At 47.6% G+C, this 17960-nt stretch overlaps 1 protein-coding gene across 1 annotated transcript; it reads right to left on the bottom strand.

The window, feature by feature from the left end:
- Positions 1-1870: 1870 nt before the first annotated feature.
- On the bottom strand, positions 1871-16403 carry CMTM2 (CKLF like MARVEL transmembrane domain containing 2). The gene is made up of 4 exons (XM_045819138.1): positions 16146-16403; positions 15851-16009; positions 2659-2760; positions 1871-2210 (listed from the first exon to the last, which is right to left on the bottom strand). The coding sequence occupies exons 1-4, from the start codon at positions 16401-16403 to the stop codon at positions 1977-1979; spliced, it is 753 nt and encodes a 250-aa protein (XP_045675094.1). The 3' UTR covers positions 1871-1976.
- Positions 16404-17960: the final 1557 nt, after the last annotated feature.

The raw sequence follows: 17960 nt of genomic DNA on the forward strand, positions 1-17960 counted from the left end.
TGATGACACCCCTTTCCCGGGCCATTCCCTCCCTGTGCCTGGCAGATACTCACCTCACGTAGTTGTGCTCTGAACAGGCTTCTGCTTGTAGTCTGTGGTGACCCTGTCCCTGTCCCAGTCCCCTTCTCGGCGTGACAGGTGGCTGCCTCGAGTCATGCTCAGCTCTAACCCGGCCCTGCTTCACGCCTGCTCCACCCAGGTGTGGGAACACTGCCCGCTTCAGATAGCCGTCCCCAGGGCTGGCGGGAGTGGCCACACAAAGTGGTTTAGCAAGGTCTGCCCTCTTCCAGTGGCTTCTGAGCTCAGTCACATTTACGTTTTTAGGTGAAATTTGCGGACAATGAAATGCACGGATCTTAAGTACACAGTTATCTGTTTGATGGATGTGTGCCCCTGTGTAACCAGTCCCCCCAATGATTGACAGATGCGTACCCCTGTGTAGCCAGTCCCTCCAGTGAAGGTATAAAACATCCCCACGCCCCCCCCCATGCTCCTTTGTAATCAACCCCTGTCCTCCACCTCCGCGTGTAACCACTGTTTTCATTTCTTTCACTACATTTCCCCCTGTGCTTGAACTTCACAGTAACGGGATCACATGGTGTAGCTTCCTTTTGGGTCTGATTTCTTTCACTCAGCACTCCGCGAGGTTCGTCATTACGAAGCTTTTATCACCATGCCCCGTCACGTATCAGCAGCTTGTTTTTATTGCTGAGCAGCGTTCCATTGTGTGAATGTAGCACACTGTGTCTCCTTCTAAACATTTGGGCTTTTTTTAGCTTTTTTGGCTGTTATGAACATTCTAGTACATCATTTCTCTTGGTTAAATACCTAGGAGGGGAATTCTGGGTCCGACGGCAGGATAGTATACATTTTTTAAAGTTTTTTTTGTTTTTTGTTTTTTCCTAGAATGTGAATCCTTGTAAGTGTTCCCTTTTGGTAGGGTTGCCTCACCCAGTATGGCCAGCAGGGGGTGGTGTGGGGGCTACAGGGATGGACTTGAATAGCAGAAGCACTGTGGGTGGGGCCAGAGGCAAGGCCCTGCCCCAAGTTCCCCATTTACTAGGGACCTGCTCGAGCCCCCATCTTCCCCACCCCAATGACAGGTGGCTGCCTCTTTCTCTGCGGCAGCCAAGTGCCATCTCCTCCCGGTGGAAGCAGACCCTGCCACTTTCTTGTGTTCAGGGATCCCCAGCAGAGGCCCAGGTCTTCACGCTGGCAGCCAAGGCCCCGCTGACCCTCCTCACCTGTCTCTCCCGTCATCCCCTGCTGGGCTCACCTCCCAGGCCCCCACATACGCGCGCACACACGGACCTGCCCCTCGCTCCTCACGCATCAGTTTGGGCCCTCACTTTCCTCTCATGAGGGTGACTCTTGTCCTGCCAGGGTGGCTGGACCGTCCAGTGCAAGTGGGGCCCTGACCGAGGCCTCCGTGTGGGAGCTGTGGCTCTGGGGTGCCTCTGGGGCTGGTTTAGGACTTATGTTCAGGTCTTGGCTGGACAGCGAAGCTGCAGGTCTGGGGCGCTTCAGTGAGGACCAAAACCGAACTGCAGAGTAAGCATCGGGCGCGCCAGCACCGCTATTTCTCTCATGGCGATTACCTGGATGCTTTAAGAATATACGTAAAATAAAAGTCAACACGATCACAATGTGTCCTGTCGCTTTTAGGTCTCCTTCTCCTCTGGCCCCTTTGGCTGGTCAGCGCCGACAGCCGGTGTCCCCCGGACTTCTGGTCCCCCAAACCCTCTGCGCCCTGTGCCTCTAGTGCCCAGAGAGGCCTGGCCCTGGCCTCACTCTCTGCACCAAAACTTTCGGGAACTTTCATCGAATGAACAAAAAATCCATTTCAAGACAATTCCTTTTCCGAGCAGAGGTGGTTATTTAAGTGGAAAGGATCATTGAGAGGACAAGGAAGACAGGGGAACTATGCTTTGTCGTAAAATACGCTGCCATTTCTGACAACAGGTGTCTCCTGCACGTCATTTCTTGCCTTTCTTCCCCTTCTCCCCCTTGTCCACCTTCTCCTTGGGCTTCGCTTCTTCCTTTGGCTTTGCCGGTTTTTCATCCTCCTTTTCCTTTGCAGGCGGCTCTGGCTTGCCCTTGTCCTTTTCAGGAGGAATCAGCACGTTCCTTTGGATCTTCTTGCCTCTGAAGTGTTTTCTTTGAAGACATATATCGATTAAAGGAAAAAATGCAGCCACACCGATAAGGACCTGGAAAACAAAAGGAGCCTTCTTATTTTTGCTTTCCAGTTTGAAGCTGTCCTATTTCCTTCCTGGTTTCTAATTCGTAAGTATGGGCGGTTCAACAGCGCTTGTCCACCTCAAACGGCCAGACCCCAGAGACTTAGTTCCCCTCCCCCTCTGCCCTGTCATTTCACTGCTGCTTTCTCTCTGGACACCTGGCCGGGGCGGGCCCTTTGCCTCTGGGTCAGCAGCTACGAGGAGGAAGCTACTAGTGTGGCTGGCTCCCTAGACTTCCTCTTTATTTAAATGGTTTCTCAGTTGGAAAAATGTATCAGCTTTCCTCTTAAACTTTGCTTGGGTCTCAAGATTCTGTGAAAAGGAAAGAAACCCTGCTCTTCAAATTGGGGAAACACCCATTCTCCAAAAGGGGTGATTTCTGAGCAAATCAACAGACAGCCCAACCAGAAAGACTCACCACAGCGATGACGTAGTTCACTGGCATGGTTTGTCGAGTTCGCAGAGCAAACGCCGCACCACCCGCCAGGAAGATGGCAGCAAACAGGTCGTTGAGAATGTCCTGAAACCGTGGGAGAGATGAGTGTCAGTCTGGAACAGAGCCCAGGCCCCGCTGACACCTGGCCTGGGAGAGCACATGGCTTCCTCCAAAGAGAATGATTTCCAGGCTTCTGCCTAATTTTAAATATATACACGTGTGTGTGTGTGTGTGTGTGTGTGTGTGTATGTGTGTAAATAGTCTGTCTGGAAAAAGTCCAGCCATTGTTAACATAACGAGAACAGTTTCCTGACATCGTTGTAACCTGGCAGCCAAGGAGAGTGGACTGGGTTGTGCATGCGAACAGTGAGGACTTCACAGTACCAGTCAGTGGGGGCGGTAGACTCTGGTGAGTGAGTGAGCATGTGTCCTGTGTGGCTGTCTCATTCAAAATGAGTTGGTGAGTAGAGAAATGTATCTGCATCAAAGTTTGCATTAAGCCTGAACATTCCTCCATGGAAACTGTTTGGATGATTCAGAAGCCTTTTGGGGATGATGCAATGAGTGCAGTGCAATAAATGTGTGGCACAAATGCTTCAAAGATGGTCGAGAATCTGTTGACAGCGATCCGCATTCTGGGAGGCCTGCAACAAGCAGAACACTGGGAATGTTGAACATGTATGGGCTGCAATCAGCAAAGGTCTGTGACCAACAGCGCAAGAACCAGAAGCTGAGCTGGGGGGTTTTAAAAACTACTGTGTCCGAGGTTTTGATGCAGGATCCTGGCATGCAAGGTGTGGCAAACTTTGTTTCAAGGCTTCTGCTACCAGAGTGGAAGGAACATCGTGCTGCAGTTGCTAATGACGTGATTCAAACTGCTACCAATGAACCAGATTTCCTCAAGAAGGTCATAGCCAGAGATGAATCGTGGGTCTATGGCTGTGATCCAGAAAGGAAGGCCCAGTCGTCCCAATGGAAGTCGTCTGGTTCTCCACACCTGAAGAAGGTGGGGCAAAGTCGCAGTAAGATCAAGACCATGTTAACTGTGTTTATTGGTTGGGAAGGTGTCGTCCATCACAAGTACGCCCCTCCAGGCCAAGCAATTAAAAGGAGTACTACCTCAATGTTCTTCGTCGGTTGAGAGATGCAATACGATGAAAATGGACGCAGCTATGGGCAACTGGTGATTGGCAGCTTCAGCACAACAATGTGCCTGCTTATGCACCATGTCTTATGCAGAGTTTTTTTGGTGAAACATCAAATCACCCAGGTGACTCAGCCCCCTACAGCCCAGATTTGGTGCCCTGTGACTCCTGGCTTTTCCCAAAACTAAAATCACCTTTGAAAGGGAAGAGATTTCAGGATTTCAGACCATCAGTGAGATTCAGGAAAATATGATGGCGCAGCTGATGGTGATTGGGAGAACTGTGTGAGGTCCCAAGGTGCCTACTTTGAAGGGGACTGAGGCATCTTGTCCCATGTACAATGTTTCTTGTATCTTGTATCTTCTTGAATAAATGTCTCTGTTTTTCATATTACATGGCTGGATACCTTCTGGACAGATATATCTATATCTAATCTGTATCTCTGTCATCTATATATTTATATCTATCTATCTATCTATCTATCTATCTCCACATATCTCTAATCTGGCTAGGTAGACATACCTGTGGCCCCTCAGCTGGGCTCTTTGAGTCAAGACCCAAAGCCCAGGGTGTTTAATGGCTTTTTCGGGCTCCCTCCACTACCATCTCATCCGTGAAAGCACACATTTAATGGCTAGTTATGTCGGCCCCCCTTCCCTGCCAGTACTCATTTAAATAAATGCAAAACCACTTAACATAGGATGTCCCTCTTGAGCACCGTCCCAATCACCTTCCTGCTCTCAGGACCAGCTGCCCGCTCTGGAGCTGGGCAGGCTGCATTGCTGGTGGGCGGCTCTGTCCGACTCTGGTGCTCTCACTGGGAGATTGGCAGCTGCCTTTTCGCCCCTTGCCCCTCCCACCCCCACCTTACTTCCCAGAGGCACCCCCGTTTGCAAGGCTGTACTACCTCCTCTATAATCAGACCTCTTTCCCATCCCTTGTGGCCTCAGTCTTGCCCTTGCCCCATACTTGTGTCCCTTTACCCTGCCGACAGGGTCCTGATGTTCCCGGGGTGGGCAAAAGGGCTGCCTTCCATGTTGGCCTCCTCTCAGGCACAGTGCACCGTTGCTCTCTGGCACAGCCACACTTGTCGGAGTTGGCCAAACCACAGCCACAGCCAGCTGCTTCCTCCCGCATCGCTCCTGGGGCGATGCTAGCCCTGCAGCAATGAATAGTCGATGCCCACGCTTTCCTTTGGTTTCTAGGATGTGATTTTCTGCAAATTGTCCTTCTCTGATCACTTTGTCTCAGGCCTTTTCTTTTCCCTTTCGATGTTTTGAACTTGAACGCATTTCAAACAAACAAAATAACAAAACATCACATTCCTACTCCCACTTCCACCAGCCATGAGTCACTGACATTAAACAGAGGTTAATGTCTTGCAGTGTTTGCTTCAGGTCTCTTTAAAAGCAATCAATCAATCAATCCATCAATCAAACAAACAAACTCACAAAATAGAAGTGACCCTTGGTGAAGTGAGCTGCAGTCCCACCATTCTGTCCCTCTGTCTGTCCCTGTGCCTGAGGCAAGCATGTACTGGAAGTTGATGGGTAGATTTTCCAAGTGTGTATTAGTATTTCCTTTAATATGCTGTAGTCATAGACAATATATAACTATTTTGTGTGTTTCAAATATTTTCATTTAAATAAAAGATATTATCTTCTAGCACTTGCTTTTTAAACCTTTTAAACCTGCTCAAAATTTTTGAGATTTACCCGTTTTGAGATATGCAGATTGAATCCACTGATTTTACCGGAGGCATCCTACTGTATGAATAAACCAAACTGGAAGCATCAGGTGGTTTCTACTTCTCATTAAAAAAAAATGTATTGTTTGACTTGAGAGCATGAGAGAGAAATGCCGATTTGTTGATGGGGATCGAACCCACAGCTTTGGTGTGTAGGGATGACACTCTAACCAACTGAGCTACCCGGCCAGGCCGTGTTTCCACCCTCTAGAAAGTCATTACAAACTCTGCTGCAGTGAGTGCTCTGGTCTGCGCCTCGACACACTTCTTCTCCTCGGCTCCGTGTTGCCGAGACCCCCTCTACCGTGCGGGTGCCAGTTTCCCGGCATTCCAACAACGTATAGGGCCGTCCGTTTGCCATGTCCTTGCCGACCCCCAGGATTACCAGGCTTATTTATTTTTGCCAGTTTCAAGAGTAAAAACACTACCTCGTTGTTGTTGGAAATTTTCAGGGCATCGGGTACTAGTGAAGCATTTTTAAAAACATCTTTTAGGCATTTGTGTTTCCTGCCTATTCATATCCCTTGTTCCCCTGTTCCGTCGGCGTGTGTAAACAATTTTGTTTATGATGTCTTCTGTTGTAAATTTTAAATTATAACAGGATGCACAGCTCCCCTCCTCCAAGAACATCTGGTAAATATTCCATACAACTGTTTTATAATACCACTTCTGTTATATACCAAGTTGCCGTATGGATGTAGGTCTGTTTCCGAGTTCTCTTTTCTATTCCAGTCTCAGTTCGCTCAGGCTGCCACACACTGGGTGGTTTAAACAATAGACACTTATTTTTTCATCGTTCTGGAGGCTAGAAGTTCATGATCAAGGTGCCAGAAAGTTTAATTTCTGGTGAGGCTCTTTCCCTTGTTTGCAGATGGCTGCCTCCTCTCTCTGTCCTCGCACGACCTTCCGATGGTGTGCCAGGTGGGGTGGGAGAGAGGGAGCGGGGAGAGAAAGAAGGAACTACAGCTTTGTCTTTTTTTTCATAGAAACACCAATCCAGTTGGATTGGGGCCCACCCTACGACCTCATTTAATCTTAATCACTACTCTATAAGTCCCATCTGCAATTGCAGCCACACAGGGGTTAGGATTTCAGCATCTGAAATTTGGGGGTACACAAGTATTCACTCCATAATAACCCCATTAGTCTTTTTGTCAGTCCTGAGCTAGTACCAAAGCTTTACAGCAGGGGCGTCAAACTCATTTTCACTGGGGGCCACATCAGCCTCGCAGTTGCCTTCAAAGGGCCGAATGTCGTTTTAGGGCTGTATAAATGCAACTGCTCCTTAACAGTTGACCGAGAGCTTGGCGCTGCCGCCCGGTAGAAACCAGGTGCCGGGCCAGATGAAACAAGGGGGAGGGCCGGATTCGTGTTTGCCACCTGTGCTTTATAGGAATTCAAATGTCGTGTGTGTTGAGTCTGTCCTTGTAATTCTTTTTATTCTTCCATAAGAATTTTTTTAAAAAATATATTTTATTGCTTATGTTATTACAGTTGTCCCATTGACTTCCTCCCTTTTATCCCCCTCTACTCTGCACCATCCCTCCCTGCAGCCTCCCTCCCCCTTAGTTCACGTCCATGGGCTGTGCAGTTAAGTCCTTTGGCTTCTCCCTTTCTCATACTGTTCTTAACCTCCCCCTGGCTGTTTCGTGCCTACCATTTATGCTTCTTATTCCCTGTACCTTTTCCCCCATTCTCTCCCATCCCCCTCCCTGCTGATAACCCTCCACATGATCTCCATTTCTGTGATTCTATTCCTGTTCTAGTTGTTTGCTTAGTTTTTTTTTTTTTTAGGTTCAATTGTTGATAGTTGTGAGTTTGTTGTCATTTTAATGTTCATATTTTTGATCATTTTCTTTTTCTTAGATAAGTCCCTTTAACATTTCATATAATAAGGGCTTGGTGATGATGAACTCCTTTAACTTTACCTTAACTGGGAAGCACTTTATCTGCCCTTGCATTCTAAAAGATAGCTTTGCTGGATAGAGTCATCTTGGAAATAGGTTCTTGCCTTTCATGACTTTTGAATACTTCTTTCCAGCCCCTTTTTGCCTGCAAGGTTTCTTTTGAGAAATTAGCTGACAGTCTTATGGGAACTCTTTTGTAGGTAACTGTCTCCTTTTCTCTTGCTGCTTTTAACCTTCTCTTCTGCCTTGGCTGGTGTAGCTCAGTGGATTGAGTGCCAGACTCGAAACAAAGGGCCACTGGTTCAATTCCTCGTCAGGGCACATGCCTGGGTAGCGGGCCAGGTTCCCAGTAGGGGTTGTGCAAGAGGCAGTCACACACTGATGTTTCTCTCCCTCTCTCCCTCTGTTTTTGTTGTCTAAAAATAAAATAAATAAAATCTTAAGAAAAAATAAAATTATCTCCTTCTCTTTAATCTTGGGTAATGTAATTATGATATGCCTTGGTGTGTACTTCCTTGGGTCCAACTTCTTTGAGGCGCTCTGAGGTTCCTGGACTTCTTGGAAGTCTGTTATTTCCTTTGCCAGATTAGGGAAGTTCTCCTTCATTATTTTTTTAGCTAAGTTTTCAATTTCTTGCTCTTCCTCTTCTCCTTCTGGCACCCCTATGATTCAGATTTGGAATGTTTAAAGTTGTCCCGGAGGTTCCTAAGCCTCTCCTCATTTTTTTGAATTCTCGTTTCTTCATTCTTTTCTGGTCAAATGTTTCTTTCTTCCTTTTGGTCCACTCCATTGATTCCATAAGAATTTTAGAATCGCCTTGTAAAGTTCCATGAAGAACCTCTCTGAGGATGAAATCTCATTTAATTTATAGGTTACTTTGGAATTAATTGCCATCTTTATGATAGTAACTCTTCACATCTGTGAATGGTATATTTCTCCATGTTTTTAGGGTTTTCTTTTGTGTCCACTAATAAAATGTTATAATCTCTATAGAAAGTCATATACACCTTTGAGCAGGTTTATTCTCAGACACTGGTAGTCTGTGGTTTTAAATGTCTGTTTTTGAAAAGCCACATTTTCTCATTGTTTGTTGCTCATATGCAGGAACACTATTGTTTTTGTCTTTGGTAACCTTGTGGGGCCCAGATCAACTCTAGAGGACTGTAAATTCTCTTGGATTTTCTGTGTAGAGAATCATATGATGTGTGAGTAATGCTAGATTTTTCTCCCTTCCCAATCCATATACCTTTTGTTTTTCTGGTCATGTTGGACTGACTCAGTTCTCTGCGGAATGCTGAACAGAAATGGGGATGGTAGTCATCTTCAAGGAAATGCTTTTAAAGTTTTACCATGAAATGAAGTGTGTATTTTAGGTTTGGGTCAACACCTATTATTAAGAGAAGGAAGTTCCCTTTTTTCCTGGTTTTCTACAAATAAGTGTTGACTATTACTAAGTAGTTTTTCAGCAGCTTATGAGTTGATGAAATGTTTTTCTTGTCTAAATGAAGGATGGTGAATTCTATTAATAGAATCTTGAAGATGAAACCATCTTTACATCCCTGGTGGAAACCCTGCCTGACCGTGACATATTGCTTGCTTATATACTGCTGGGTTCAGTTTGCTCTTTTATCGAGGATTTGATGGCCACGTGCAAATAAGATAGGCCTCTAGTTTACTTTTATTATAAAGTCTGGTTTTAAGCTCAAAGCTCCAGCAGATAGCACAACATCTTATAAAGCCTTTAGAAAAAAAGAGAGAGAGAAAAGGGACAGACCGATGGAACTCCATATAAAATCCAGAAATGAACCCTGCATCTGGGAATCAGCATTTAACAAAAATGGCCTTTCAAACCAGTGAGGAAAACACGTGCTGTTCAATCCACTAGTAAATCCAGGGACAGAGTAAAACAGCTGCGTAGCCATCGGGATTTAAAGCTGGTGTCATGGTTCACACCACAGACCAAAATAACTTCAGGGAATCAAAAGATTTAAATGTAAAACATTAAGCCAGTGCTGGATGGAAACATGGATGAATTATTTTATAACCTGTTTTTTTAAAATTTTTGTATGTGTTAACTTTTGTAAGTTATATTTTTTCTAGGAAATTAACTATGTAAACTTTCCACTTTATTCACATAAAAGTTTATATTTCCCTGTGATCTTTAAAAGCTCTTGATCTTTATACTAACATATTCTTTGTTTCTTTCTTTTAAAAAAAGACCTTGAGAAAAATTTGAGATCTATCTACTTCATTAGTCATTTCAAAGAACTAAATATTTGGTTTTATTAGTTATTACTGTGGTTTTTATTTTTCTATGACATTAGTTTTAGCTCTTATCTTTGGCATTGCCTTCTTCATTCCATTGTTTTGCTTTGGTACCTTCTCGAGATGGACATTTGAACTGTTAATTTTCAGTGTTTTTTTTTTTAATTACATAGACTTGAATTCGAATTATTTAGCAGCATCCTCCAGATAATGTTTGCAAATACTATATATAACTAAATCCCCATATATTTAGGGAAACATTAGGTTCCTACCCCCAAACACATGGGGATTTAGTTTAATTTTACTGATTTCTAATTATATTGCATTGAAATTAGAGAATGCTGTCTGTATGATATCAGTTCCTTGTTACTCATTCACATTTGCTTTGTGGTCTTATTAAGGATGTAGTTTTAATGATTGTTCCAAGTGTGTTTGAAAAGAATATATAGCCTGTTACTGTTTGGTGTAGGGTTCTACATGTTCTGTATGCCAGAGGATCAAGCTATCAATTACTTAGGCAGGCATGTTAAAATCCCCCATTAGAGTTGCTATTTGCCAATTCTCTCTTACAATGAAGTCTACTTTTGTCTTTTTTATATTTGGGGGCTGTATTGTTAGGTGCGTACAAGTTCAGAATTGCTATAGGTAATGGTCTTCTCTATATATCTTTTTAAAAATATTAAATTGGCATAATCTGGTATTAAAGTTACGCCATCTCTCTTGTAGTTAGTATTTCCCTCTCATTATTTTTCCCATTCTTGCTTTTTAATTTTTATTGTATTTTTTGCATCACCATTTAGCCCCCCTTGTCTCCCCCTCCCCCTCAAGTCATCTCCCTGCCATCCATGCCCGTGAATCCTCTCTCCTTTCCCCTCCGTCCCTCCGCCCCCGACCTCCCCCACTTCTTACAGCCTTTCTCCGCACGCCTTGTAATTTTGTATGTTGTCGGATTAATACAAATTTCGTTCTCAGAGTCCTCTGTCTTTTAAGTGAAGAATATAGTCCATTTATATTTATCATCATTTCTGATATATTTGGATATATAGGTAGCATTTCATTTTTTCTAACTAACATACACCACACATGTTTCTTTGTATTTTTCCCTTCCATTTCACCTTTTCCCCCTCAACAGGTTTGATGTCATATACCCCAGAGTTATGTTCTTGAAAAGAATATAGTAGAATGTTTTCATATGTTAATGTTTATATTATCGTTGTCTATATTACAACCAAATATCACCCCCCCAGTCAAGAACTTTTAGTTCTTATCATACACAACCGCTGTGGTTTTTTTACATGTCATCATGTTGCTGTTGCTTTCATTCCCCGTGTTTTAGTGTTCTCTCCCCAAAATAAGCTATTACTATGTATTTAAAAAACCCTCTGTCTTAATATGCACTGAAGCCAGCCTATAAGCTGACTAGGTTTTTGGCTTATAGTTTCTTTTTTGACATCGCCAACATTTCTTGGGGGTTTATTTCTTCCTGAAGGACACTCTTGAGTAGTTCTTCCAGCAAGGGTCAGTGAATATGACTGTTTTTGTTCTTTGTCTGAAAGTGTCTTTATTTTACTTTCTCCACCTTAGCCCTTCAAAGAAATTATTCCATGGCTTTCTGGCCACTGCCACTGTTGTTGAAAAATATATAGTTTGAGCGTGTATTTTTCAAGGTAAATTGTTCATGAATTGTTCTCCTGGTTTCCTATAGTTCTTCGAGCATTTTCAAGACAGTTGATTTAAAATTGTTGTCTATTAAGTTTAATATCTGGCCACTTTCAGGAATGGTTTCTATTGTTTTCTGTGCGTGGGCCTAACCTTTTTTCTTTGTTTTATATGCCACGTAATTCTTCAAAAACTGAGAATTTTGAGTACGATAATGTCGTTACTCTGAAAACCACATTCTCCCTTCTCCCCAGGTTAGTAGCTGCTGCTTGTGAGTTGCAGTCATTTGTATGTGTAGTGACTTTTTCTAAACTACTTTTTGAAAAACTGCATTATTTGCTCTTGTGTGGCCACTGAAGCCTCTGTTTCATTAGCTTGAAAGTCAGGTAGTGATTGGACGGGCATTTCCGTAAATATCTGGAAACAAACAAACGGAAACGCCCGGCCAGTCTTGGCAGGCTGGCTTTGGGCTGTGGCGCTGCTTCAGCACGGAGGCTGTTTGCAGCTCTGCGTTTCCACCTGCTGCTTGTGCAGAGCGTCGAGGTCAGCCAGAGTTGAAAGCTTAGAGTCTTTTCCTAGAATGCATTCAGGCCTGGGCATGTGCACGGCCTTCTAAATCCCCTGGTGCAGGGAGAAGCTTTTCATAGCTCTGATTCCTCCACAGGTCTCCTTCCCCACCCTCTGCCTTCACACACTTCTGGTCTGTCTGCCGCTTGCCTCGTGTGTTTTCCCTTATCCCAGGCGGCTATGGGTAGTTAGTATATTTGCCAAATTCTCTCTAGGAGGCTGCTTCGGCCCTGAGTAACCTCCGAGGCAGGTGAAACAAAGGCAAGTCTCCGGGCCAACCCCTCAGGGAGCCACCAGACAGGCCAAACCACACGTCATAGTTCTTTGAGAACAAGGTCTGTGTTGTTCCCTTTGCCACCGACCAGAAATGTGGCCAGGAATGTGGACTGTCGTCTCTGCGACTCCCGGGAAGCTGGAGAGCAAGCGACGGCAGGCGCGGAAGGTGGAATGGCAGGCGCGGAAGGTGGAATGTCGTAACGCTCGCTTACCCGAATTCAACAGCTGATTTCTTCATTGAGCATTCCCCCTGGTTATTATACGTTTTTTAAAAATGAGATTCCAGAGTTCTGAAAAAGTTGATTCTGATGGGGTTGACAGCCCGGCCATTGCTTTGACGGAGGGGTAGACTTCCAGAGTTCCTTACCCTGCCGCTTTCACGTCACCCGTGAAGTCTCGAGGGTTCTCAGTTCGTATCATTTTGGGTGTTTCCTCCCCTGCCTTCTCCCGAGCCTCTTCCTCTGGAACTCCTCTTAGGCTTGTGCTGGGCTTTTCCATTCCATACCCTCTGTCTCGACTTCTGTTATATTTTCTCCATCTCTCAGTGCTGTGTTCTGGGTAGTTTCTCTACATCCTTTCGTTCACGAACTCTCCGGCGTGTCCTGATACGCTTTTTAAACCCATCTAGTGACGTTTTTATTTCAGTAACCGTAACAGGGTGGGACAAAAGCACGTTTACAGTTGTGAGTGCACAAAACACAGACTTTATTCTTGTTTTGTTACTTGTGAATTATTGTATGGTTTTCCATATGAACAACCGTAAACCTACTTTTGCCTCACCTTGTATGTTTAATTCTGGACGTTATATTTTGCACTTCACAACAGATCTGTCTAGCCCTGACCTGGCAGCTCGGTTGGCTGGAGCATCGTCCCGATGTGCCAGGGATGCAGGCCTGACCCCCAGCAGGACGCGTGCAGCGGGCCACCAGTGGAGGCAGAAATGAGAGGGAGTCAGAGTCTCTCTCTCTCTCTCTCCACCCTCTTCCTCTCTCTCCCAAATCAATGAAAAAATTACCATTATCAAATACATCTGTCTACTCTATCCTCATAATGTCTTATTCTTTTCTTAGGGCTCTTATTTATGTCTTTAATACTTTTAAATATATTTCCTTTTTTCCCACAGCTCTTCAATTGCCTTATATTTTCAGTGTTCTAATCCTCCCATTCGTTATGTTTGCCGATTCTTGATTCTTAGTCATGGGGATTTTAAGAGAAGACGCTTTGTAGTTTCGAACTGTGAGTTCGTTTTTGAGAAGGCATCTCCCCCACCCCCAACACCCATCCCGAGAGACTCTCCTTAGGCTTTGGTTGTGATTTCGTATTTGTTTCTGTCAAGGGTCCCATGGATAGTACATCATCAAAATATCATCAAGTTGGGATCAGTTTTTATGCAAATTCTCAGGCATTACGTTTTCTAAGCTGCATAAGATTTCTAAGCTGAAGGTAGTAAAAATTCAAACCAAAAATGTATAAAGTCCGGGCTCAAGATTTCTGTTTCTCAAGGTGGTTTTTGTTTGTTCGTTTGCTTGCTTTTTTCACTCAAAGCTCAGGCAGAGATGAACATCTCTTGTTCCATCATCTTGCTTTCTCGTTCCTCTGTGTGGGGGAAGGGCGTGCGTGTTCTTTGTCCTCTCCCTGAGGGTGTCCTCTTTGCAGATTTCTGGCTCTATGCAGGGCTCTCAGTTCTAAGTCCCCACTTTGCTTGGGGCCGAGGCCTCATTCCTGGCGCGAGGGTGGAAGCAAACCCACCCTCCGGGTTTCTGCGGTAGCACTTACGAGCCCTCCCACCCACGCTGCAGTGGCTCATCCCACCACCGTTCCTGTTCTCCATTTCCCACGCTGGTGGGTCTGCCCTTTCTGTTCTTGCCAGCTCGGCCCTTCAGTTAAAGCAGCAGTAGCTACATTCCCCCTAGTAGTTTAGGTGACGACTGAAGTTTAGGCAAGCGCAGCAGGAGAATTTTCAGGGTTCCCTGATTTTTCATCTTGCTGCAATCAAAAGTGTCTTCTCTCAAACTCCTGGGTGGGGAACTTATTCTCTGCCTGTCCCTTTATTTTGTCCTCTGCTTATCCCTTTTCTAGAGTCTTATTTGGCCCTCTTCTCCTTTCTGGCTGCACTGGGGTCCTCACATACTTCCCTGAGACTTGTGGATCCCTGGACCCTAATAACCTTTTTTTTTTTAAGATTTTATTTATTTATTTTTAGGGAGAGGTGGAGGGAGGGAGAAAGAGGGGGAGAGAAACATCAGTGTGCTGTTGCCTCTCACATGCTCCTTACTACTGGGGACCTGGACCGCAACCCAGGCATGTGCCCTGACTGGGAATCAAACCAGCAACCTCCTGGTTGGCTGGCTGTCACTCAATCCACTGAACCACACCAGCCAGGGCCCTAATGACCTTTTTTTCATCCTTACTCAAAGATATGTTTTTATTGATTTTAGAGAAAGGAAGGGGAGAGGGAGAGAGGGGGGAAGGGAGGGAGGGAGGGAGGTCGAGGGGGGGAGAGAGAGAGATGTGAGAGACAAATATCAATCGGTTGCCTCCCATACATGACCAGGCCAGGATTCCCTGACCAGGAATCAAACTTGGAACCTAGGTATGCACCCTGAGTGGGAATCGAACCTGTAACCTAGGTATGTGCCCTGACCAGGAATCGAACCTGCAACCTTTTGATGTATGAGACAACGTTCCAACCAACTGAACCACCCGGCCAGGGCTGGACCCTAATAATTTTTAACAAGTTGGCAGGACAGAGTGTAGTTAAGGACTCAGATTCTACTGACAAAGCTGGGTTTGAATCTTTTTTTTCTGCCACTTCCTGGCTGAGCTACCTAGGGCAAGTTACTTGGCCATGCGGAGCCCATTTCACACGTGAAGTGAGTGAACCACTGAGCACAGGACTCTGGAGGCATGGTGTGAATGTGCGGTGGAGAAGGGGGCCTTGGGCGAGGCGGGAGTTAGGGGTAGGTGTGCTCCGTGGCTGCACAGGTAACGGGCAGGCCTTCGAGCCCTCGGGCTCCCCCTCCGGCACCTCACGTGCACTGCTCAGGCACAGCCGCCGAAGCCAGTGCTGCTGCCCTGCTCTGACCCGTGAGGACGCGGAGGCTGGAAGGGGCTGGGTGACTCGCCTCCTCCTGTTCCTTGCAGTGGAGGGCCGCTTCAGTGAACACGCTTTACGGGGGTCCTCACTGGAGACCTGGGGCTGCTTTAGAAGTGGCTTTGCAAAAAAAATTCTCATTCGGTTTTACTGATTTATGGGAAGATTGTGTTTTTTTTCTTTGCATTCGGGGAACGGGGTGCCTTTTGGGTGATCTCCCCAGTCAGATGGGAGCCGGCACAGGAGTTGGGGGCGGGGAAGGTAGTTGCTACACCTCCCCTCCGCCCAAGGAGAGCGAAGCCCTTAGGGAAGCGAAGACCTTGTGGTTTGGCCATGGGGTGGGTGAGAGGCTCCTGCCCCAAGCTGGGCTTTTTTGGAGACTTTTCTGCCCCAGCCCCACCCACCAAAGGTGCTGAGCCCAGGTCTGGGCACTGACGTGGGAGGTGAGGCCTCTCTCGGGCAACACTTAAGGAGGCTCACCGGCCTGCGGCGCCGCGCGCTGCCCCGCACTTACAGTGATGGGCCACAGGATAAAGGGCATGAACCTCTGGATGGCGAAGGTGTGGACGATGATGAAAAAGGAGAAGATGGACACTTCCATGGTGATGACAAGTGTCAGGAGGGGGTGCACGGTGGTCCCGGTGAACATGATCATTGCAGCTATTAGGCAGCCCTGCCGGGAGACATAAGCCTGAGCCGCCTCAAAGGGTTCTCCCTGCTCCCGAGCCCCTCAGGAGACCTCTGGAGCCCGCTCCTCCCTCCCTCTGTCGCTGGGGCCCCGCCCGCCCGGGGATATCAGGCCCACTCACCAAGCTTAGGATCTTGACCTCCGCGTGCCCCATAACCCAGAACTCTCTGTTGCTGTCCTTGAATTCCCACTTGTAGCGGCGACATCCCTTCCTGGTGCCCACTTGATCCTTGGGCTGTACCGATTTTATCTTTGGCGGCGCCTCCTCTTTCTGATCGCCCGGTTTGGCGTCTTTGGGTGGGGGTGCCGCCGCGGGTGGGGGTGCCGCGGCTGGGGGTGGGGGCGCTCCCGGTTTGCCCTTTTTGCCTTTGTCTGCCATATTTGCGTGGGACTCCTCAGCTTCTCACGGCCTGCCCAATTTCCCTGCTGTCCCTGGACAGGCCTGGCCTTTGAACCAGCCTGGTGCCAACTAGCTTCCTCAGAGGCCACCCTCAGCCAACGGCCAAGACCGGCTAGGCTAACGCTTGGCGCCTTTAACGCGCGCGCGCGCACCCGCGCGCCCCTTCTCACTGCGCAGGGCTCGCCCACCGCACTGCGAGGCCCAGGTGTCGGCCCACCCCCCACGCAGGAGCCCCCGCCCCACCTCCGGGCCCACCCCCCAGGGGCCCACCTCTGCCCGGAGCTCCCCTCGAGGTCCAGCGCAGCCTCGCAAGGTGGCCCCAGGGTGGGGTCAAGGCCTCGCCGTGGCCCCCCGGGACAGCTGTGCCCAGTGCCCCAAGGGCGTACCGGCCTGTGCAGGAAAATGTAACTCGACTTGTACACAAGGCAACACGTGGAAGCAGAAGTGTTCCCGACTGAGCAGCCCTGATTTTATGATCACGTACGGGCCGAAATGGGTGACAGAATGTGAGCTCAGTGGTGGGACGTGTGGGGGGGAGACGCAGTCCCTGGTGCTGCCAAAGGTGCCTGCAAGGGTGCCCGCGAGGGCGTCGGAGAGGGTGCCCGCGCGGGTGCCGGAGAGGGTGTGGGGGTGAGCGCCACCGGGGGTTCTGGGGCGGGTTTTGCCGGGCCTGGGGAGGAACTGGTTTCGCCTCCGAATGTCAGCGCTGATTTCATGAGATTCCTCATCTTCTTGGTGACCACAATCGCATCGATGAGACACACGATCACCGCACTGAGACACAGGGACTGTCAGACACAGGACCATGTGCAGGAAGGAAAGGAGGGGTTATTCTGCAGCTCAGGAGCAACCTGTCTTCCTCATCCCCCTCCCTGGATGCGGGCTGCCTCTTGTCCCTCTCTGACCCTCCAGCGCCTGCTGTGACCCTTTCTGCTGCTCCTCGGAGAAGGAATTTTGGAAATGGTGGGTTTTGCTGCCAGTCATGGCCTCACCGGATTCCTGAGGCACAGGAAAGGACCAGAGGTGGGCATTGGCCTTAGGAGGCTCCAGGTGGGGTTGGGGTCCTGAGAGGGTGCTTGGAGGACAGAACTCTTGGGCTAAGTTTGAAAGGGCGGGAAGGAGTTCCCATGGGAACCAGCTGGGAGGAGGACTCCAGGTGCTGGACTGAGGTCTCCTTGGAATCTGAGCTGGCTGATGAGCTGTTGAGGGAGCGGGCAGAGCCGAGGCAGGGGAAGTGCAGGGTCTGGGACTTGATCAAGGAGAGGTCAGCTGGCAGACTCATAAAGCCCACTTGCCGAGTGGGGAGGAGACTGGAGAGCAAACCAGGCTGGAGGCAGGGGGAGCAGTGGATGGTGGTGGGGCTCCTGCCATCCAGGTAAGGACTGATGGAGACCAGGGAGTGGGAGCCCCTGGCAGGTAGGAGAAGACTTGGTGGCTGAGTTAGCAGATGGGGATCAGCTGTCTGCATGGGATGTTTCTCTTTCTGGTCACTCCTGCTTAATCCCCTGGCTGTTTCCCTGAACTTTTCCCAGGTGG

This window comes from Phyllostomus hastatus, unplaced genomic scaffold (genome assembly GCF_019186645.2).
Source record: "Phyllostomus hastatus isolate PE091 unplaced genomic scaffold, TTU_PhHast_1.1 phas_scaffold_345, whole genome shotgun sequence".
Taxonomy (NCBI): Eukaryota; Metazoa; Chordata; class Mammalia; order Chiroptera; family Phyllostomidae; genus Phyllostomus; species Phyllostomus hastatus.